This window comes from Silene latifolia, chromosome 4 (genome assembly GCF_048544455.1).
Source record: "Silene latifolia isolate original U9 population chromosome 4, ASM4854445v1, whole genome shotgun sequence".
In the NCBI taxonomy this organism is placed as follows: domain Eukaryota; kingdom Viridiplantae; phylum Streptophyta; class Magnoliopsida; order Caryophyllales; family Caryophyllaceae; genus Silene; species Silene latifolia.
Genome location: NC_133529.1, coordinates 105,291,387 through 105,315,332, shown reverse-complemented (window position 1 = coordinate 105,315,332; position 23,946 = coordinate 105,291,387). Strand labels below are relative to the sequence as shown.

General features: G+C 36.8%; 2 protein-coding genes across 2 annotated transcripts; one reads left to right on the top strand and one right to left on the bottom strand.

Moving 5' to 3' along the window:
* Positions 1-11,966: 11,966 nt before the first annotated feature.
* Positions 11,967-13,413, top strand: LOC141653707 (uncharacterized protein At5g39865-like). The gene has a single exon (XM_074461547.1). The coding sequence runs from the start codon at positions 12,274-12,276 to the stop codon at positions 13,204-13,206; it is 933 nt and encodes a 310-aa protein (XP_074317648.1). The 5' UTR covers positions 11,967-12,273; the 3' UTR covers positions 13,207-13,413.
* Positions 13,414-13,778: 365 nt separating this feature from the next.
* LOC141653708 (uncharacterized) lies at positions 13,779-14,919 on the bottom strand. Its single transcript, XM_074461548.1, has one exon. The coding sequence runs from the start codon at positions 14,606-14,608 to the stop codon at positions 14,024-14,026; it is 585 nt and encodes a 194-aa protein (XP_074317649.1). The 5' UTR covers positions 14,609-14,919; the 3' UTR covers positions 13,779-14,023.
* Between the last annotated feature and the right edge of the window lie 9,027 nt (positions 14,920-23,946).

Sequence of the window (23,946 nt, the reverse complement as noted above, 5' to 3'; positions counted from 1 at the left end):
CCGAAGCGTATTCAGTCCCGCTTCACCCAGGGGTATCTCAGGTATGGTCTCTTCTTATGGCTGGCGAGCTTCCTTACGTAGTCTAATGGACTTTAAACGACCCTCCTCGATAGTCGACAGACTCTAAAATGTTCCCGATGACAGGTCCTTGGTTCAGACCCCTTGAGCCGCCTCGCGTCGCCATAGTCGTCAGGTTGTAATCTTCGATTGACCAGATGGCTATACTTTGACTTTCGCCTTGTCCAAGCCTCAGTCAAAGTGGGGGCTCTGTAGATACCTCATTTCTGCACCTCCCGCAAACCACCCGGTGATGATTGGGCCGCATGTTTGATACGCGGAACGATTTGTGACGATTAAATAAGATTATCGTCAAGTGTGTGCTCAAATATTAAGGTCGACCTCTTAGTTGTCATCTACGTCCCGATACGGTCGTTTTGGCAATAATTAGAGTACATTCGGAGTCCGGGTCAAAAACCGTCTCCATTTCGATAACCTGTTAAATCCCGAGTCGAATATTCGGAATGTTCCGGATATTTCTATTCCATATTTCACAAATTTTATCTTTTGGCAAATAATATCCCGTAATATTCATAAGATAATCGAATTATTTCCGTCCTACCATAACTCAAACGCGAAATCTTTCTTGAAAGAGGAAACCTCCTGGGAATAGACGCAGACGGTGTCTTTGCGCCTCTTCCAAGAGACGCATGGGCTGCCGCGCCTTTTCCCGGGCCCTTCTTTGCATGTCTTACGTATCTTTTTCATATCTTTCCGAGATTCACTTCCAAAGAGTCTTCGAAACCCTATTCCTTCACGTGATTAGTATAAATAGGAGCCTTCGTTCCTCATATTTCTCACGCGAGTGTCCGCCCTTCTCTTCTCCCTTTGCATTCTAGACTTCGTTCTTACTAATTGGCGCCTACGTGCTTGGACTTCCGACCACGTAAGCTCGGATCTTTCCGGGTACCAGCCTCTCCGTTGCATGACCGACCAATTTGACCAACTACACCAATAATCAACTTAATTAATCAATCGTTTTCCTCTTACGAGGGCACTCTCTTTGCATTCGCGTCGAGCATTCACTAGTCGATATCTTAGTTCATCTCGTTTCGTCAACATGTAAGTCTGAGGGTGTAATCTCTCCTTTTATTTATTGCATTTTATTTATCGTATCACCATTGTAAGATTTATGTCGAAAACACCATTAAAACCGATTTCTAAAACCGTGCTTTAAAACTCCTTTTTACGGATTTCCAGTAGACAGACGTCGAGAAAAGACGCAAACTGCTGCGCCTATTCGAAGGAGCGCAGACTCTGCGCCTCTTCGTGAGGGGCCGCCAGCCTTCCTGCTTCTTTTCTTCTTCCTCCGTCCTCTGTAAATTCGTTTGTTATTCGATTCTTGTTTTCTTTTGTTTATTTCGTTAATCCTTCATCATGATAGCATATAACTCACATGTATATTAATCATCATCATTATCATGCTTTAATCATCTTTAATCCGACTTAAATCCCTTATAAATCATATTTGCGGGTTTTCGTCATTAAACTCAAACCGGGTTGTAGAAATTCAATTTGTTCATATTGAGTTTAAAATTTCGTCATTGACATAGTTTTAATCTGTCTTTTGTCATATTCGTCATTAATTCATCGTATCTAATGTTGGTTAATCGATTTCAATAGAGGACTCATTCATTAACATCGTTCCATCATGTAATTAATTCGTTTGCATCCGTCTCATTCATGTTTTACTGTTTTTATGACCCAATCATATGTTAAATAACCTATTAATCACTTTCATCCGAGTAAATATTATCAATCAATCATTAAAATCACCAATCCACATTAACGGCTTGCAATTACGGCTTCACAGCCAGAACTGAGCCAAGGAACAGACGCAGCGTCTGCTGCGCCTATTCCAGAAGACGCAGCTCTGCTGCGCCTGTTCCTGGCTGAGTTCTGTCCCTGAACTCCGTTTCTGCCTTGACATAGTTTAATTAGTCTACGTATTAACTAGCTATTATCCGTATTATCACCTTCTGACCTGTTCGTAATTCTTTTATTTCTTCTTTTTCTCAAATCATCCGTTTTGAAGGTATTTTCGACATAAATCGCCCAATCCAATGTAATTAATGTAATTTTCATTATTGTAATTCATAGTTATTGTATTTCTTTCTTTATTTGTATGCTTTCGCATGTAAATGAGCATTAAATCCTATTTCGACCCAATTGTATGCTAATTACGTGTCAACCGACTTAGTCTAATTTTCACATGCTAGGATTAAAACTTGGATGTTGCATTGCATGCATTATAGCCGACGATATATCGAGTATAGACAACTTCCCTAATCATTAGTAGAGGCCGCTATCGAGGCGGGCGGGATTAGGTGTTCGATCAAAAGAGCTTCCTAATACGTACCCTCACCCCTTACTCCAGATCTCCGTGAGCACCCGTGTTCATTGGCATCCACGAGAGTCATTCTAGACATAGAATGCTAAGGGTAACGATTGCTTAGTGTTCATGTCACTACTTTGTGTCTTGACATGACACGAGGTACTCGAACGGTTCTAATTTCCCATAAAAATTGGTGGCGACTCCATACAAAATGCAAACGCTTGTCTCGTTTCTCACCAAGCGCCCCCGTGGGCGGCCCGCTGTCCACAAGTACTGACCCCGGTTAATGTTTTGAAAACCTGCGGTGATCCATTCGGGGATGGTGAGCAGATATTGAGCAGGTATGACATGAGTACTGGGATAGCTGGGATTACCACGATCAGATGATAGAAGTCTTCCGCTGTAGCTTAGCAGTTTTCATATACATTTCAGTTAGTTCAGTAGACAACCGTTTTGAGAACATGTATTAGTATTTGGTTTGGTTTTTGGATTGTAACCTTTCGCTAAAGTATTACTATTTAAATATCGTTTCATTATTGTTTATTTGAGTATCATTGCCTCGGGTAACCGAGATGGTAACGTCCTTATACCTGGGTGGTCCTGGTAAGGCACTTGGAGTATGGGGGTATTACAACAGTAATGTCAAACTCTAGTCAGCCAATCATTACCGATATGTGTGGACCAGTTGACTGTAAAATATTACATCCCACATGTATTTTTAAAATGAGATTTAAACATGTGATCATCATGATCAACAGTTGTGATCGCATTATTGTCGGAGGACACATATTCCAACAGTATCATCATAAACAGAATTGCAATCAAGATAACACAAAGAGTAAGCAGAATCAGATTTATTCATATCAATGTTTGAAAATAGCTGAAACAAAGAAGCCATATGCGCGATAATCAGTGGTGGTAACGGGACAGTTGTTGAGGCATTCCCTAAGCTACTGTTACTAGATGATGCTAAACTAGGAGAGATGATGGGATGGGGAGAGACAAAAGGAGGAGACTCTCCCACGACTTCCCTAGACTTAGACCCAGTTTCTGACTCCGACTTTGACTCAGATTCGAATTCGTCATCTTCTGGTTCTCTTTTAAACATCTCTCCTTCTCTAGCTGTGAGCTTGAAGAGCCTTTCCTAGTTATTGGTCCACTTGATTGATTTTCTCCATCCTCACTTCTGATTGGCTGGATTTGCATCCGTGATGAGCGCTGCAGGGTTGAAATGGTCATCCTGTAATATCATGGTAATAATCTCATCTTGGGCTGCCTTAACAAATTGATCTTCTCCGAACAAAAGGCTAACAGCTTGTTCGTCGAGACAAGGTGTCGGACGACCTTTAATGGTAGGAATTATTTCTTGAGGAATGAAATAGAAATCATGGAACACTTCGATTCCAGCTAACTTGTTGCCTTTGAACATCCAAGGTTCAGGAAACCCGTGAAAAGATTCATGGTCTCCTTCTTTGACGAAGTACCCATTTAGTGTAGGGTTATATGGTCGCATTTGGACTCCTCGATGTTTGCAATTGTGAACTTGAGCAAGCATTTCAAAAGCTTTGGATATTGTAGGATTTTATCCCAATCCTAGTGGTATCTTATGGGAGTGGTCTTCTTTGAATGGTGTAAAGGTGCTATTCCGGATAGGTTTAGTGGCATGCCTGAGAAGTATCCCTGGGATTTGAGTATGTGGTTGACCACTAGGTTAGAATATGGGTTGAACTATAGATGTGCCAATTCACTTTCTTCAAGGTTGATGATCTGGAATCCTCCTAACTCGTGCACTGGATCTGATACGACTTGATTGTTGGACATTCTCTTGATTACTGCTTTGATAGTTGACGAAGTGATTGTCACTACTTCATCATCTATAGGGATCTTGATCTTTTAATGAAGTGTGGATGTCACAGCTTTGGAAGCATGAATCCATGGCCTCCCTAGAAGTATGTTAAAAGACGCATCGATGTCTACTATCTGGAAATTGACTTTTCTTTCTATTGGTCCAATGGCTATACTAAGATTAATAAGGCTTATCACTTTACGCCGCGTCCCATCGTATGCACGAATACCTTGGTTAGTTGAGGTCCAATCTGACTCTTTCATGCCTAGCTTGTAAGCTGTTTTCAGTGGTATGACGTTGACTGCGGAGCCATCATCTACTAATGTCACGGGTACATTCTTTTTAAGACATGTGACTGTGATGTACAAGGCTAGATTGTGAGTGACGCCAAAAGGTGGCAAATCTTCATCTGAGAAAGTAACTGGATTACTTAGCTTTATTGAGTCCTGAAGGACTAGGTTGACTACATCGTCAGGAGTAGAGTCATGCGCTATGTTGAGTTTAGCCAACGCTTGTAGTAAAGCTTGGCGATATGGAAATGAACTAGCAACTAGTTGCCAGACTGAAATATCAGCCTTTGTCTTCTGTAGTTGCTTAATTAAGTGGTCAATGATTGACTCCTCATTGTTTTCTGTTGGAGATGCGAGATTCCCATTGGTAGCTGAATTATTTGTTTGCACTAAGGTAACATTTTGATATGGGCGACCAGATCGAGTAAGATGATCCACGTCAAGATCTTCCAAGGTTTTCACTAAAGGATGTTCTTTGAGGTAAACATCTTCGCCATATTCTAAGCTTATAATCTTTTGGACCAAATCGTCAATTACCATGATGACTTCTTACATTGTAGATTTGTAGGATAAAGTAACGGCCATTTGCGTGGCTTCCTGAGTCGAGACACTGGGTTTTCGTAGGGATGACACGACATCTTCCAGTTCAGCGACTTGCCTACTCACACTCCTTACCCATGCGACAAAATCTGCAGTAGTGGGTGCGATGGTAGCGTAGGTTTCTCCATGATCGACCATATTGATCTCATCCTCAATTGGAGAGATAAGGTGTGAACAATCAAAAGTGGATTCCTTATACGAGATCATCAGGATTCCAAGAGGATTCTTTGTGTTGTTAGGCTTACTTACGGGAGGGATAGTCAATCGTCCATCTTCGATCATGTCTTGGATAGCATGCTTCAACCTATAACAGTTTTCTGTGTCGTGTCCTTTACCCCTGTGATCCTCGCAATAGGCATTGTCATCTCAGAATTTAGACTTATTTTCTGGGTCAGGTGCAGGTGGTTGGATTCTTCCCTGTTTCATTAACCTTTTCAGCGCATTTGTATATGTGTCACCAATATCGGTGAAATGTCTCGGCGTATTGATCTTCTTGGATGGTTCGACGAGGTTGAAATCGTCGTTCTTGCTAGCGGAACCGTAGGAACGACTTCCAGCTGACGTTGAACCTTGATATCCGCATCCCACAGTTTTGGACAAGAGTCCTTTGCAAATATCGTCTTCGATCCTCGTACCTAGCACCGTTAAATTTTTTGAAAGACTTAATGTTTTGTTACCTCAAGAGATTTGCATAGATAGGCTTTAGATTGTCCACGAACTTCTCCACAAGAGTGACTCGTCTGGACGCTCAACAAGTTGGGTACTAGTCTTTCTCCACCTACTTAGGAAGTCGGTGAACTCATCTTTTTCATTTTGGGTAAGAACCTCTAGAGTGCGCATGTTTACTTGAATCTCGGCATTATCTGCGTACTGTTTGGTGAACTCGATGCCAGCATCATCCCAAGTAGAAATTTTCTTATGGTCTAGAGAACAGAACCATTGTTTGGGAAGAGATGAAGAAAAGATCCTTAAAGCACGAATGTGGTGTAGATGGTTTTCGCGCCCCTTGAATTTCGGGATGTCAGTCATGTTGAAGTTGGTCGGTAATTGGGCATTCACTGCTTCATACTTTCGTCTGTTTTCCTCTGTATATGTCATCTCCTTTGAGGTACATTAGTTGCTCCTCTAAGTACTGAAGACGCTTTTCCGCTTCAGTAAGGATATGTGGAGAATTTTTTTGGGTTTTTCGAAGGGTGGAGGATTGTTGTGCAAAGAGATGTTAGAAATAGGACCCTCCGTAGGAGGAAGTCTTGCTTCAACGGCTACAATGAGGCCTTCGATTGTTTGGAAACGAGCATAGGCGACGTCTTGACTGGCTTGGAGACGGAGTAGTGCAACCAAAACTTTATTATTATCATTACCTTCGGGTGGACCCTGAACGCTTGCTTCACTTTCGTTTGTTCCGGCCATCTTGGACCGAGGATAAGAACTGACGACGAAACAAGACGCAATCGACTACTTTTCACACTTACTCGAACAAGAAAAAACTCGTAGAAGGACTCATAAGGGAAAGGACACGCGTGTCCTTTGTGTCGTGCAGGTTTTGAAAAAAAAAAAGTTGGTTTTGAAATGTTATCCTAGACAATCATTGTGTGTGACTGTAGGAGTGTCGATTTTGAAAATGGTTGATTTTTGAAATTTTGATAGAGTTTCAACTTGAATTCGTTGACTTTGAGTTTTGTAGGCCATCTTGAAAGATTTACATTCTTGTATTTTTGAAGAAGGGTTTTGAAATTTTTTTCATGATTTTGTTTACAAAGGTGACAACATACGAGTTAGAAACATAAGCATAGGCTTTATAGCGACATGCTGAGTGCTTTTAGAAGGGTTTTGTCTTAAAGAGTGGGTTGCCACACCAAGCTATCGTACCCTGGTCTGTGGAGAGGTCCATGTCAAACATGAGTCGGGTCGGTTCTAGTCCATTCGCTAGAGTAATGAAAGCTCTTGATACAAATAGGAGTAAGTATCGTGGTATGGTTGACGTCAATCGTTATCCATCTTTGGGCGCAAATAGGAACTTGTACCGTCCAGACAGGACGATTGGTCGAATTGGTTGGGTTAAGCTTAGGAATGCTTGCTAAAACGACCTAAGAAGGTCGAGTAATGAAAACTAACTGTATCATATAAACTATTCCCTAATCTTGTTCAAGTTTCACCCTAGGTAACACTAGACTTAGTCTAAGTGTATCATCCCAGCAGAGTCGCCAAGCTGTGGACACAGCCACCCGCGACGCACGCACCCGCGCGTAGGTTTCAAGGCTGCGACACTTCTCCCACGGAACTCCGGCGTGAGCCAAAGCACGTCATGGGTCATTACCGATTTGAAAGGCATTGAAACCGGTGAAAGGTTTGACAAGCCTGCATTTGTGGAGTCGCCACCAATTTTTATGGAAAATTGGAACCATTCAAACACTTCATGCCATGTCATGACACAAAGTAGTGACATGAACACTAAGAAATTCTTTACCCTTAGAATTCTATGTCTAGAATGACTCTCGTGATGCCAATGAACACGAATGTTCACAGAGATCTTGAGTAAGAGGTGCGGGTACGTATTATGAAGCTCTTTATTTGAACACCTTCCCACCCGCTTCGATAGCGGCCTCTACTAATGATCAGGGAAGTTGTTTATACTCGATATGTCATCAGTTATATGTGTGCAATGCAACATGCACGTTTTAATCCTAGCATGTGAAATTAGACTAAGTCGGTGAACAAATAATTCAGCAAATTAATTGGGTCGAAGTTGGAATTTAGTTTAATTACATGCGAATGCCAAGTAAATAAATCATACAGAATAAATATGAAATATTACAAAGAAATAAGAAATAAATTACAATGGACATTTGAATTTACATCATAAACATGCCCAAAAGAGTTAGAAATAAAATAAAATAAATAAAATAAAAGGAGTAAAATAAATTAAAATAAATAAAAGAATTGAAATTGGAATATAAGTGATGGGGCATATTCTGCACCCGCTGACCAAGTCAACATATTGAGCAAGGTCAAAGATATCCACAACAAGTCAACGACTTAGACAGCCTAACCGACGCAGCCTGTCGGCCTGTCTCCCGTGCCTCGGCTAGGACAACTAGCCAGCCGGGGCACATATCCGCGTACTCATATCCAAGACCCCTCGGCGGCGAGTCAACAGGGCCCGCCGGCCTGCCACGGGTCCCTCGGCCGAGGGTAGATCGGTCTTTCCACCTGCTAGCCACTTGGCCACTTGGCCACTACGTGACAAAAGGTGAAAGTCTATAAATACTCCTCAACCCTCATTGAGGAAAGTATCCACAATTTAACCTAAGAATCACTATTCATCTGGTAATATCTTCCTTATCTCTCTACAAAATATACTTCGCCAAGTAACAACAACTTGTCTCTTTAAGTCCACTGACTTGAGCGTCGGAGTGAGTACGCTCGGCTAAAGCCGAGCCCTCAGTTTGTTCATTGTTTCAGGAGACCGAAAGGAGGATTCAATCAAGGACGTCATTCTACAAGCACGGGTGGTAACTAATAACTGCTCTGGATTTACACTCGGAACAATAAGAATATTAATATGTGTCGAATTAGCGGTGATAATAAGAATAATAGTCGATTAGAATTCTAATTAGAGAGCTACGTTAAAACGAGACGAGTTCAGAGGCAGAAACCATCTCAGAACAGGCGCAGCATAAACTAAGTCCTCTGGAAGAGGCACATTTTGTGCGACTGTTCTTGAGTTGGATTATGACTGTGAAAGTTAGACTCGCGTGTTAGTTATTGCTCGTTAGTTGTTTTACTTTGATTATTAGCATACGACTCAAGTAGAAGTGATTTAATTAGATTACATGTATCTAAGATCGTCATAAAGTGAAAGAAAACGAATTAAAACGAAGGTTTACGAGTTACGGTTATTTACGATGTCGGAATTGCAAAAATGAGAACTTGGGACGAGATCAAGACGGAAACAAAATTAAGAGAACTATTTTGAAATTGAAAACGAATTAAAAACCGTATACAAAAGACGGATTCAAGAGACTTGATATGGATAATTGGAGCCTTTTGAAATCCGGGTTTGAATTAATGATGAAAACCCGCAAATATTGAACTATAAGGGATTAAGGTCGGAAAGGATTTTATGAAATAAGTAAAAGAATTGAAAACATGAGAATGTGAAGAAAATAGAAAAGAAAACGAAAGAAAGGGACGAACAACAGACAATCGAGTAAGAAGAAGAAGAGCAGCAGCAAACAAGCAGCCTCTGGAAGAGGCACAACAGATGCTGTGACTGTTCCCGAAGGCACATCTGCTGATGCGTTTCTCCTCGACGGTCTTTCGCTGCTGTTTTGTCAAAAGGGTTTTAAAACGTGATTTTGAAAAAGCATGCTTATGACATAAATTCTTACAAAAACTATAATACAGAAATAAAATTGGGATGTACATCCTCAGATTTACATGTTTGATGAAACGAGATTGACTAAGTTGTCGTTAATGATTGCTCGACTCAATGTATGAAAGAAAGTGCCCTTAAGAAAGGATTTAAAACAAATTGATTGGATTGATTGAGTGGAGTTGGTCAAATTGGTCGGTCTATGCAAACGTGACTGGTACTCAGAATGATCTGAGTTTAGAGCGCGGTCTTAGAATGCAAAGGGAGAAGAGAAGGGCGGACACTCACGTGAAAAATATGCGAGGCGGAGGTCTCTATTTATACTAATCACGTGAAGGAATTTAGGAAAAAGTAGGATTAAGAAAGAAATACGGAAGAAATATGAAAACAGGGAAAAAACCAGCTCAGGAAGAGGCGCAGCAGGAACTGCGACCTTTCCAAGAGGCGCAACTCCTGTTGCGTTTTCTCTTGGGTAGTTTCTTACTCCGCAAGAAAGATTTCCGCGGGTTTTTAATTGGAACTAGGAAAGATGTGTGCTTCCTTATTCCGCAAGGAAGATATTTCCGTGATAAAAGATGAAATTTAGGAATACTCCAGAAAAATCTAGAATATTCCGACTCGGTTTTAAGACGGTTTTAGAAAATGAAAGCGGTTTTTGATCCGGACTCCAAATGTACTCTAATTACTGTCAAAACGATCGTATCAACACGTAGATGACGACCATGAGGTTGACTCGCCTGTTTGAGCTATCACGTGTCGACGAACTTACGAAATGTCATAAATCGCTCCGCGTGATTAAACATGTGTCCCAATCATCACTGGATGGTTGGCGGGAGGTGTAGAAACGAGGTGTCCACAAGTTCAAAATATGAAAAACAATTCCATATTAATAGTAAAATAATAAGATTAACAATAGTAATATTATTAAGAATAATAATATTAAAATTAATAGTAACAATGTTATTAATAATATTATCTTTAATTAATATTAATTATTCATATTAATAATAATATTAGTAATTATATTAATATCAATATTATTGATTTTAATAATAATAATAATAATAGTCATTATAATAACAATAACGGGGATAATTAATTAATAACAAATCAATATTTATAATATTGATAACGGAAAATTACGTAGTACCCCCTAACTATGTCATTTTGCACGTGGTACCCAACTTAAGTTTGTGCACAAAGTACTCTTGAGGGTTGATTTTCAAGCATGATGTGCCTTTTTTTATCGTTCTTAAAAATTTCAATTGAGTATAAATCATAGACCGTAAATCGGATTTTGACAATTTTTTTTTTCAAATTGATTAACTTTTCGAGATCTACAATTTGACAAAATGAAATTGATTATTCGTAAATTTAAGATCGAACTTATAGTTGATTTGAGGTTTTCGTACAAAAAAAAACCCCGACAAAACGTTATTCGACATTTCCCCTCTCAAATCATAGAGTATGATGAAATAATCATTTTAGATCAGAAATTGACCGATTCTGAATTTCGATCTAGGAGTTATGGTCAATTGAACTTTTTTATAGCGACAAAAATGGTATGTTATGCATGAAAATCAAACGTAAAGGCTATTATGTACATAAATTTAAAATATTGGGTATCATGTGCAAAGTGGCAAAGTTCAGGAGCACCATGTGAATTATCCGTATTGATAATAATAATAATAATAATAATAATAATAATAAAAGTTGCGTTTTTTTTTAAATAAAATAATAATAATAATAATAATAATAATAATAATAATAATAACAAATCAATACTTATAATATCGATATAATAATAATAATATTATTAGTATTAGTATTAATACTAATAATAAATAAATAATATTAAGGCTAAGTTGATAACTTATACGTTGAATAAGTCACTTTTTCAAATCTTATACCTAAGATAACTTTCTTTAAAATCTTATACCTAAAATAACATTTTCTTCCAAACTTGATACCAAATCTGAAAAAAAGCCTTGAATTGACAATTTTACTCGTACTAATTAAACATTATTATCATTTGCCTCACCCATTAACACACATATCTACGATTACCACCACTAAAACCATCAAATTAGTAGGGCAAAATCGTTAATTTAGGGATTTTTATAAGATTTGGTATCAAGTTTGTAAGAAAATGTTACTTTAGGCATAAAATTTTAAAGAAAATTATCTTAGGTATAAGATTTGAAAAAGTGAGTTATTCAAGGTGTAAGTTATCAAATTACCCTAATATTAATTATATTAATAAAAAATATTAAGTTTAAGATTAGTAGAAGTGAAATGAGATGAACTTAGTGGGGTTGAACTGAACTAAATGGAGCTGAGTTGGATTGAACTGAACTGAATTGAATTGAATTGAACCAAATAAAGCTGAGCAAAACTGAACTGAATTGAGCTGAAAACAACCCAAAAAATTAAGGAAAACCCGCTTTGAAGGTTTGAAGTTTGAATGAACAGCAAGGGGTTGCGTGGAAGCGAAACTTAAAAGCAGTTGTAAATCCCGATATCCCCTCACATGTTATGTCACGATTCTCAAGTCTCAACACCACCAGTCACCATTCTCATTTGAAATTCAAAATCAATTGAAACGGAATCTTCAACTCTTAAGAGTCTTGACCCTTCTCTTGTCTTCTCTGTGTGTTAAGTGTTAACAACAACAATCTTTATATTTTCTGGGCGTTTCTTACTAGTATTATATTATATTTGTGAGTTTATTGGAAGAAGAAGAAGAAGAAGAAAGCAGAAAAGAAAGAAAATGGGGTGTGTATCGTCAAGTCTACTCAACCAGGACGATGAAGATTACCCGCATATAGGAAGCAATGCATTTAGCCACCATTTTGTATCTTTAACATCCACCACTTACGGCCTCCTTACCCTCGATCATCCTCCTCCTTCTCCTGCTCCTTCTCCTTCTCCTTCTCCTATGACCCCTCCTACTCCTCCTCATCGCTTTACCCTTTCCCAACCCGAGATCATCAATTCCTGGGAACTCATGGCTGGCCTCGACTCCAACTCCAACTCCAACTCTAACTCTAACTTTAAGCCTTCTTCCCTTTTCAACAAATCCAATGCTACAGAAAATACTCATCCTAATATCCCTTCAAAACCAAAACCAAAACCAAAACCCAAACCCAAACCCCAACCTCTAACTCCGGACCTCAACACCACCAAACCCAACTACTCCCTCGAAAACTTCCCCAACTTGTGTCCTCCAGACGGCCACGACAAGGTTGTTCTCTACACTACTTCTCTTCGCGGAATCCGAAAGACTTTTGAGGCCTGCAATTCTGTCAGGTCCACTCTCCGGCTCTTGGGTTATGCCTTTTGTGAGAGGGACATTTCCATGGACCGCGGTTTCAAGGACGAGTTGAACCGCTTATTCCTGCCCCAAATGCTGCTCCCACCTCGCGTTTTTATTAAGGGCCGTTATGTGGGAGGAGCTGAGGACGTTATCAGGATTCACGAAGAAGGCGGTCTTCTAAAGCTCCTTCAAGGCCTCCCCAGGCTTATGGTTGGCTCTACCTGTGATGGTTGTGGTGACGCCCGCTTCTTGCCCTGCTTCCGATGCAATGGCAGTTGTAAATTGATTGATCATACCATATCCAATTCCCGTACCAGGATGCCTCTTGTCCTGAGATGCCCCGATTGTAATGAAAATGGCTTGGTTCTCTGCCCCATCTGCTCCTGACTTATTATGTAAGGAGGGTTAGGCCTACCACCTTTTTTTTCTCCAATTGTATCTAGCATTGTCCCCTATATATATAACATATATATGGAGTTTTCTGTACCAAACCGGGTCATCTGAGCTAAGTCGCGCACTCTCGCCTTTCTTGCTTTACTTTTGTATCTTCTGATTTTTGTGATTATGATTTCATCTTGTATGAATCCTGGTAAATCTAGAATTTGTCAAGTTAGAGCTTTAGGTGTAGCGTCACTACCAAAGCTGAAAGCTTGTTATTTGATGCAAGTAATTTGGAAACAACATTTATGATTCAGCCTATCTGCTAATGTGATGCACAATGTAAAAGATGATTGAGAAACAACATTCAGGAATTGACTACCATTATAACCTTGGCCCATCTCCGCTGATTTCATACTCTCACTTGAGTAAACCTCACTAGACGATCAATAATTACAAGATTCTGAGTTTCTCAAAATAATGAAAACGGAGAAAGATGATGTTGTCTTGCTAGCCCTAGCGACCACAACATGATTGCCGGATGTAGTAGTTCAGGAGTTCATAATTATAATGACAACATATCAAAATTTCGGATCTAATTCTCTCTTTGAAAATTACAAAATGACTAGAAACGGAGTAGCAAACAATATGATAAATTTAGTCAGCGGAATTCAGGTTCATATACAAACAAACTGAGTTCACTAAATGTAGCACCTCAACAAATTTGTGATCGGTTAATGTTATGTAAGCACTAAATTTAATTTTGTATGTCGCTGTAAGCTGGGCAGAAAAGATGGGTGTCTGGTGCAATGCTGAATGAAGTTAGTCAACCTTTTTTAGAGTAAGTCCAACTGCTGGCAGTGGTAGTACTCCACTGATCAGAGAAGCTGACTGAGGAGGCGCCACTAGAGCCACATTTAGCCACAGTTCGGACACTTTCGATCAACTCCTGGGTGCGTACTTCCTCTGAAAATATCTCTAACAGCTGCTCAGAACTAATGGCCAACTTAACCTTCCAAACTCCACCTCCTTTCTTATGCCTTGATAATACATCTGTGTTGGATCTCTTGAGGGCCACATTTTGACGGCGGTCAAAGGACATCCTAAAAGGTGGGACTGCGCCTCTACTTGTTGGTATGCTCTTGGATCTTACATGGCCTACCTTTTCTTGAAAAGCGTATTTGTCGGTATGAAGGGGAAGAAGCAAGTATGGAAGTCCAGGATGAAGCTCTTGGTGGTTGGAAAGTGGCGTCCACAACAAATCATCACCATTCACAATTGCATGGCATGGAAATTCTTCGAGGATAACACCCGCTGTAAGTGGGCCATTGAATTCCATGATTCCTCCATTCCCACTGACTACTTGGATTCTCTCTGCATTTGTCATGCTACCAATTAAGCAATTCCCCATGATTCTACCGTATGAGTATGACCTTTCTAATTCTTTTTTTTTTATTTCTACAATACAAATATCCAGCAATTAAGCAAATTATGAGAGATTTATGGTGCTTCTCTTGGATCCTTGTTCTTTTTCAGCTTTTGAATAGGAAAATTTCGAAAGACGGAACAAACCAAAGTAGTTTGCTCTACAATGTGGAGTGCTAAGGGGTCATTATATTGCTACAATTTTGATCTGATGAAGCATAGGGTCTTTTATTAAGAAAAGATGGTCAAAAATGAAAGCCAATGACCGAAATGAGTGGTCCACCAGTCTTACTCATCATATCATTCACTTTGCCTTTAACAAAGCTTAATTCACTCTATATTCCATTTGTCCTGAATCCAAACATAGTATTTCCGCTAATGCTTGGCAGTTACTCCTAAATCTAAAGTGATATCAGCTTGCCAAATCAAGCACCACTGATAAAAAAAGTTTATAACCAGACAAGCTGAAGCTTCACAATGACCTCAATCCTCATCGAAATGGACCTATTCACCTGGAAGTTCACCGAGCCAAGCCTATCTTGGGATTTAGCAACTCTTGTTAGATATCTGTGTGCAAAACAAATCATACATGAAACTGAAATACTGGTGTTGTGGTCTTGTGGACAGACCACTACCCTTAAAACATGATTTTGTCGGGTTTGGTATACATTCTTATGGACGGCTGTTCTCTAGTATTAAACATAACAATAGTATGCGATTGCATTCACGAAAACCAGTAAAAGAAGTAACTTTGCTTGCCCAGAATCATGAAAATTCAAACTTTTGTGAAATGGAGGAACTATATTATTTTTGTGGGTCAAAACCAGCACCGTCTCTGAGATTTAGAGGCCTCGTGCGGCAATTTAATACGGGGCTCATAGTGTTATCTAAAAATAGTGCATAACTTGACATGATTTGACATAACTTCTCGATCATTGAAGTAGTACCCATTGCGGTTAATAAACTTGAATTTTCGATCAATAGAAATTCATGACAGTTTTTTGATATCATATTTCTTTGAGAACTCACAATCTAGATTAATCATTTCTTAATAACTCTTAGATCTTCATTTCAAAATAATACTTCCACAATAGTGATATAGCTTTTCCACAATAAATGACATAACATTATATGTCGAAAATAGTTGTCATCTCAACAATATTGATGATCATGACTATAGCCTAATAATGCGCTTATACTGCTACCTCGTTAAAACCTTGCTAAGAAAAACCCGTTGGGACAAAAAATCCAGTCGAAGGAAAAAAAGAGTGTAACCATCATTCCTTAATTCCTTGTATTAAGGAGAATCAATCTGATATTTATTGAATAAATCATCCAATTCCTGTGAGCTATTTTCTTTGCTAAATCACATGTGTGGATTGACATTCTCATTGTAGATTTTGACTACATTTTTTTTCAATCGTTATGGTACTCTGGACTATAAACTAATTTCACATGTTTAGTATGAAGCTCATTTAAATCATTATTCTCATATGCTCAAACTTCAGGTTGAGGCAATAATAATTTCCTTCAAGTAACTCTACATGGATTTGAATTTTCCATTTTGGAAATAATCACGAGAACCCTTCAATCGCGTCGTAGAGATTCATAATCATGAGTCATTCCCAAAACTCAATTGATCAAGCATCATCATATGATGATAATTTAAGAGGCTCATACAAGGAGTTCTCCTCGTTGGAGTAAAAAATATAGTTCTCCATTTAAACATTTATCAAAGTAAAATAATACAACTAGTTATGTGTGTTGGGAAATGTGTCCTCAACAATAGTGCGATCACATGATTTAAATATCATTATTAAATCTCATTACAAGAATACGGAAGGGATGATACATTACATATATAGTCAACTGGTCCACACATATCGGTAATGATTGGCTGGCTAGAGTTTGACATTACTGTCGTGCGACGTTGGTGACCAGTTGATCCCTTGAGGTCACACCTAAAGGACGATTCCCTTAATTGAAAAGGTTAATTAATTGTATAACGATACAGATTAATTAATTCCTTAAAATTGAACAATTCTATTTGTGAGAGAGAATATTGATATCTTATTGTAATGGGATTAAATAAGATTTATTTTAGTAATAAAATGCTTTATTACTAAAATTGTTTATTATTTGAGAAACAATAAAGATAAGGATGAATGGTTGATTATAATTACAAGATGTTGTGAATTATAATTATATGACCCATTTTATTTATATGATCAAGTATCACTAGTCAATTTGTTGAATGTAATTTAATTAATTTATAAAATGATATTTATGTGATAAATATGCATCTAATTAATTAGTAACATGTATCATACTACATGTGACATATTGTGTGACAAATGACAAATTGACAAAATAAAATGGTAGTCCATTTTATGTATATATGGACCGAAATAGTGAAAGAGTTAGTGGGTTTTGGTTGTTTTATTTTATTTAATAAAATGGCATGATAATGGCTACCTACAACTAGCCTTACACCTACTCTTACACATCTATTTTCTTGTAAAGACAAAAGTAAAAAGAAAAGACCATGCATTGGTCTTTGATAACCCTCCAACCGGTTTTGTGAGGTAAATATAGAGAATTCTATTCTCTTATTTTTACTTATCATTCATTCATATAAGACATGCAAAAAGTTCATGCATTTTCTCTCTTCTCTCTCTTTAATCTTCATCAAAAAGATGAGATTTTAATCCAAATTGTTCATGAAAGATTATTAAAATTATTAATGTAATATATGAGTGTTAGTAATCAATTTTAAGGTAAACCACAATATAAATATCTAGTACATATTAGTTTGTGGGTTTGAGGGATAGTCTTGGGTGCTACTAATTGGAGGGCTTCTAATTTGAAGTCAAGAATGTTCATCCATTAATGGAAAGCTCAAGAACTAACAAGAAGGAGATCTTGTTGGTGCCCAATATGACCGAAATTCATATGGTGAGAAAATGTTTTCTTATCTTCTTTTATTTTAGTTTGCATGCATAAGATCTTTTATTAATTTTATGACAAATTAAAATAAAGCATATATGAATATGTTAGTATAGAGATCTACTTTTTTTTCAATCGGTATCAAGAGCCATGGTTGTTTGCATGCAAATCGGTTAAAAGTTTTTCCGAGTTATAAGAATAACATATAAAACTTGTATTATTTGTGTTATTATGATATATCACGAAAATCATCATGCATGTTAAAATTTCTGGTCCTAAAATATTTTTAGGATATTTTGGTTAATTTACGGATTTTTATTGTTCATATTATACTATAATGGCATTAAAATATGATTTTATGAGTAAAAATGTCATTTTCGGACTAAAATTAGCTAAACTTCGAATTTTCTAGTGATTTTTGGATATGTTGTCACATATTTTATTTTGAGAAGACCTGTAAATTTTCATAATTTTTGGACTTCTTATGCTCGAAAAATGGATTTTTCATTATTAAAATCGTTTTTAGGTGAAAAATAGGTTAATATGAGATAAATTTCGAATCTGGTCATAGAAATTTAGTATGTTGTCACATGAAATTTTACAAGATGTGTGTAAAATAATAGGCTATATTGAAGTCTTTGTGCATGATTTATGATTTTTTGAAGAAAAATAGCATAAATAGTGACATTATTAGTGAAAAATTAATAAAACATAATCTATGACTAAGGAAAAACGTCACATGTTGCATTTTATTGTCTTTTTCAGATCTAAAGTTGAAAAGTTAATGAATATAATTTTTCTCATGTTTTTATGATTATTTTGTTAAAAACCGATAAACCGCAACATTGTTTTTCCGGAAAATTTTTGAAATTTTTAACCTAAGTTTTTTGAACATTATGAGTGTCATGGTATTTTTCCAGAATGTTCATGAGTTTAAATTTCAAATTTCAAATTTATTTGAAATTTTGTGATTTATTTGAAGTTTATAGCTTATTTTTGTAATTTTTTGGTCCATTAATGAACAATTTTAGAAATATGAGTTAATTATGGTCAAATAATTAGTGAAGACTAAATTTTGAGTCCTAAGAGGTTAGGGTAATTAACTTATGCATAAATATGAATTTATGTAATTTTTGTGATTATAAAATGTTGAAATCACGCAAATCCGTAAAGACCGAGTAATATACGATATTGACTAATTAAAGGCGATTTAGCATAAAATTGGGCATTTTCATACATATTATAATGCTGCATTTTCTTTATGATTGTCATAATTTAATTTATGTAATTTTGAATTATGTAATTTTTACTTAGTATGGCCTTAGCTTTAATTGGTATTTCCCGAAATGTATGGGAATATCGATTCGGTTGTAATTTATTGTGATCTCGTATCACCGTTTTGTAATTTAATAGATTTAATTTTATTTTAGTTACAAATGTATAATAGGAAATTATGTAATTTGCTATGTAATTTATTTTATCTCGGAGTTCCCAAAGACGGATTTCTTCAAGATGACGATACATAAAGACGGTGTTACCTCGAGATGCGTGCCACAACCGAAGTTCAAGGGACCAACGGAGTTGGTTTCCGAATATGTAATAGTTAAATAGTTTTTCTATTTTAGGAAGGCCATACTAGGATATTTTTTATGTTTGCATTTTATTTATATGTCGCATGGATCGCTAAATCGCCATAACTAAAACATGCGTCATCATTTTCATCGAGTTTATCGACCGTGTCAATTAAAATTATCGTAGTTCACCGCTTTAGTTCACTTAAAACGTGATAGATAATAAATTGACATGACCTCTCGCTAAAACAATTAATTGAGACATAGCCTTACCAAATAGTAGAAACCATGAAAACCTATTTCGCGAGGGAGTGCACTCGGCCCTACCGGGGTACAAACCTTGTTACGTAGGGGAAGTGAGTGATAAATGTCTATCCACCGAGTTCATATTGATAAGGGTTTCATCGGCCATACCGTGCCCAAGTTGATGTGGATTTGGATCATGGACACATTTATTCGAAATTTGGATTGAACTCAACAAAAGTTTTTCGATAAGGGTTTCATCGGCCATACCGTGCCCTTGTCGGATGTGTTTTGGGCTATAGATAATTATTAGAGTAATTTTATCGACCAAGAGTTCTAAAAGTAGAATCGATTAAAAAGTTAATCCACCGAGTTATATTGATAAGGGTTTCATCGGCCATACCGTGCCTAAGTCGATATGAATTTGGGTCTTGGAATCATTTATCATAGTTGGGTAGAGGCCACTATGTAAATGCTTTACTTGTTATTTACAAGTATTAATAAAACGATAAATGTTAAGTTTTCCACTATTCCGTTTTTATATTGTTCTATTTCTTTACCACAATTCATATACGATATCATTCCAATTTTGATACAAATCTCCATTAAAACAGCGTAACTAAAGACAAAATTTGAATTTGCTTCTAAAACCTCAAACGAACCATTGCTAAGGATCTCTTGTAAGAGTATAGATTAAAGTTATTCATTATCAAACAGGTTTTTGATTCTTGACTAACACTTCTACTTACAATGGATTATGTTTCATATACTTAATTGAATTAAGTACCTTAAAGCGATAAATTGTTTTGGTGATTAGATTTTCAGAATTCGTAATTGACCAAAATAACGCAACCACTTCAATGGAAGTTTTAAGACTAAAACGAACAAATGAAGAGTAATCTTCATGAATTCAATTTTGCTTCTCAAAGCAAAAACTCATTGAAATGAGTGGGAGCATTTTCTTAAACCGTTAAGATGAGGACAAGGTTCAAGAAGTAAAGATTATAATGGAATTGATACAAGGTAATGTTGAAAGTAAAGTTGTTGAGAATAGCGATACTAAACCTATCAATCCCGACCGATAAAGTTTCCATTGTCTTAAATGTTGGACACAAGAAAGAAAACTACCCCAAATTATTGAAGAATCAACAAGTTAGTTGTGGGACATCTAATGGGATCTTCTTCTTTAAATGTTTATTTGATTAAACATAAATTTTGCTAGTACCCCTTCGTCAATATTAGAAACCAGTGGAGGTTTTCATCATTGTATTCGACACATAAGATGATTAGAATATGACGACTAGCAACAATAATGTCGAGAGATAGAGTAATTGTGTACTCAATCTAGTTTTTGGATTTAAAGGTGTACTTAATTGTGACTATTAAGTGCATAAACTCTAAATAAGAATATAAACTTGTTAAGATACAAAAGAGGTTTTCACTTTTGTGACCCTATACACCACGATTTGATGTATGGCTAGCCCATTGTCAAGCTGATTATATTCTAAACCAAACTAGAATGATATATATATCATGTAGATGATGTAAGATTCAAATTCGTAACCCAAGATTAAACCTTAAATTTTGGAATGATGAACGCAAAGAGTTATCGAGTACTCTTGAAACCATTAGATTGTTAATGGTATATGCGTATCTTGTATTCAAAGCAAGATGTCTCGTGCCTTTTGGTTGAAAAGGAGATCGAGGTTGTAAATCATCGATCCAAAATAGGTTGATCATTTTCTTTTACCAATGATTTAAGTTGACGCTAATATGTTCACTTAATAAGGTAAATAGAAAAATCTTTGAAGAAGTTTAAAGAGTTCAAGGAATCACGATTTAGTCGTGATGGGATTATCAAAGTGAAGACTTTGATATAAGCCAAAGGAAATGTGATAAAGTATCACAAGTTAATCTCTCTTAGCACGCATTATGGATTAATGTGTGGTTGGATAAGAAATCAAACGCTATTCAATATGGTTTGGACTTCAATCAAGTTACTTTGAGTTACTTGATCCTATTGGGGATTTTATCATTTTTCTCTAAATTATTTTTCCACTAAATCGAATCATATGAGATATGAAATAGTAAGGGTACCATGTTTGTAAGTTTTCACAAGAAACAAATGCTCATTTTTCCCTTTTCAATTATCACGAGTACGACGGGTTTGCGGCTCGTGTAGCTGTCTTTCTAAAATACAAGTTTATTTCTAGAAGACAGAGTGGGAGAAAATTATTCAAGAGCCACAAAGAATGTTATGTCGCAAGAAACTGGTCTTTCTTGGCTACATGAGACGTTTTGTGTAAGACGTTATTTCTTTAAAACCTAGGAGGTTAAATTCGTCACTTGTTAAAAATGATGAATTCATGCTACTTTTAAGAAAGTAAAGAGCTTATAACTTACAATAGAAATCATTTGATTCAAAGTTGATTACTTCTAGAAAGTAATGAACAAATGACTTACATAAGAGTGTTTAAGTCACAACTCAATACAAGGCTTAGAGCCATGAAAATCCGAAACAAAAGGGCTTGATTAGTGACAAAGGGTTTTGCACTAATAAAGAGAGATTTCAAAGCAAGATTGGTTGCAAAGGATTTTGCACTAATTGAAATGCTTAAAGTCTATTTGGATCTTCTTAGGTATTGTATTTCATTATGAGGATACGCATACAGCATGTGAATCTAAAACCCACTTCTTCAAAAGAAGGAATGTATTCAATACATGTCATGAGTTTTATAGATTCTTGCAATCCTAAGATAATGTGCAACTTAAGAGATGGTCTTAAGCAGGACATCAATGAGTTAGAATCAATGTTTTGATCATGTTATAAAACTTTTCTCGATAAGTCGAGAAGTTGTGTTTATACATGGAGTTTAGTGGGAGTTACGGAAATTTTTATTAGTCTTATATGTGGATGACATATTGATCATTGCGAATGATTTAAGACTTTTGGAGTGTTATAATACATCTTGAATATCCGGTTTTATGAAGATAAATCCACATGATATTAGCGTCAATAAGAAGTCTTATGTTGATAAGATTCATGACTAGTTCAATTAAATTGAACATATTTGATTGATTTCATTTGCTTCCGCTGCCGGATCAATTAAATGAGTAATGATGTATAACACTTCATATACTTTGAGTATGATGAGTTGTTTTCAAAATCGAATTTAAGTAATATTTACCAAGTAAGCAATAAAGATTACCCTTACGTGCTTGCAGAAGCATTAAGGAAGTAAAGCAAAGTGTTTATGATGCAATTTTGTGTAAGGGTGTTACACAAGTGACAATTGACAATTGAGATTGCGCATGGTTTCCGACAAAACCATAATCAAAACACATTAGGATGGTTAAGATACCATTGTGGCTATGTTAATTAAGAAGTAGATTTTCTAGAATCGTTCTAGGCAATAAAGAACAATGAGAGATATTTATAACGGAAATTGAGTACACTTGCAATAATGGGATGTGCAAGAGGGATGGGTCCCGTACACTGTGAAAACAGTGGGAGCTATTCTAAGACTAGAGGGACTATGTCTTGATTGGATCTCGACACGTACTCATAAAGTTTTGTAATGCAGATGTATACATTACAAAGGAAAACGAGTATGTAGTAAGGTTGAGTAAGGTACAAGAAGTTGATAAAACTTACTAACCAAAGTCTTCTCATAGGCTTAACATGATGAGTCATGTCATTTCAATTGAATTGAAATGAAAAACTACATACAAGATCAAATTAGATTATAGAACATAAAATAGTAATCAGGCATTGACTATTCATATGTGATAATCACATTTGTCGTTCGAGTTTTTACTTTAAAAACTCCTTTTATACTTTGTTACATCCAAACGGGTTGTAGAGACAACATTGAACTCCGTTAAAGTGAATACGGATTAACATTGTATTCGCCCATAGTCACTTGTATGAGGTGACGTCTCGAAGTGACTAGAGTGTGATGCGATTGATGGCAAGTTCAAGTGCCATAGAGTCATGTGAGATGACTAGTCGATCACATAGGCAGACTGTTAGGAACACTTTGTCGGGCAGTGACCGCTTATAGAGTTCTGGCAAATTTATATAGCCTGGTCGTGGCGAGAGCTACTATAGTATTCTAATGAGTCGATTCTTTTGACTAAAGACTTCGCCTAAGATGGCGAGTTTGATTAACTTTGATTTGTGTTACTACGACCTTCGTAAATGGGGTCAAATGGGTATATTTTGGGTTATGATGGCTGTGGCTAGTCGAAGGGAATAAGTGCGATAGGAATTGTCCACCCCCTTGTCAGGGTTAAAACAATATCTCAGGGCCACTCGAGGAGTAATGAACTGGAAATGCGTGGCCACGCTCGGAAGGTATCCATGGTGGATAAATTTCGGTCAATCAGTTATTCTCCAGATCGAGGAAACCACTCTCGATATGATCACTTGCAAGTACGACCCAAAAGACACCTTGCATTGAGTGGGAGATAGTAATAGGACAAGAGAATTGGTGACGCACACTTGTCGAGGACAAGTGGGAGATTGTTGGGAAATGTGTCCTCAACAATAGTGCGATCACAT

Coding starts and splice junctions, on each gene's coding strand:
- LOC141653707 (XM_074461547.1), top strand. CDS start 12,274: ATGGGGTGTGTATCGTCAAGTCTACTCAACCAGGACGATGAAGATTAC.
- LOC141653708 (XM_074461548.1), bottom strand. CDS start 14,608: ATGGGGAATTGCTTAATTGGTAGCATGACAAATGCAGAGAGAATCCAA.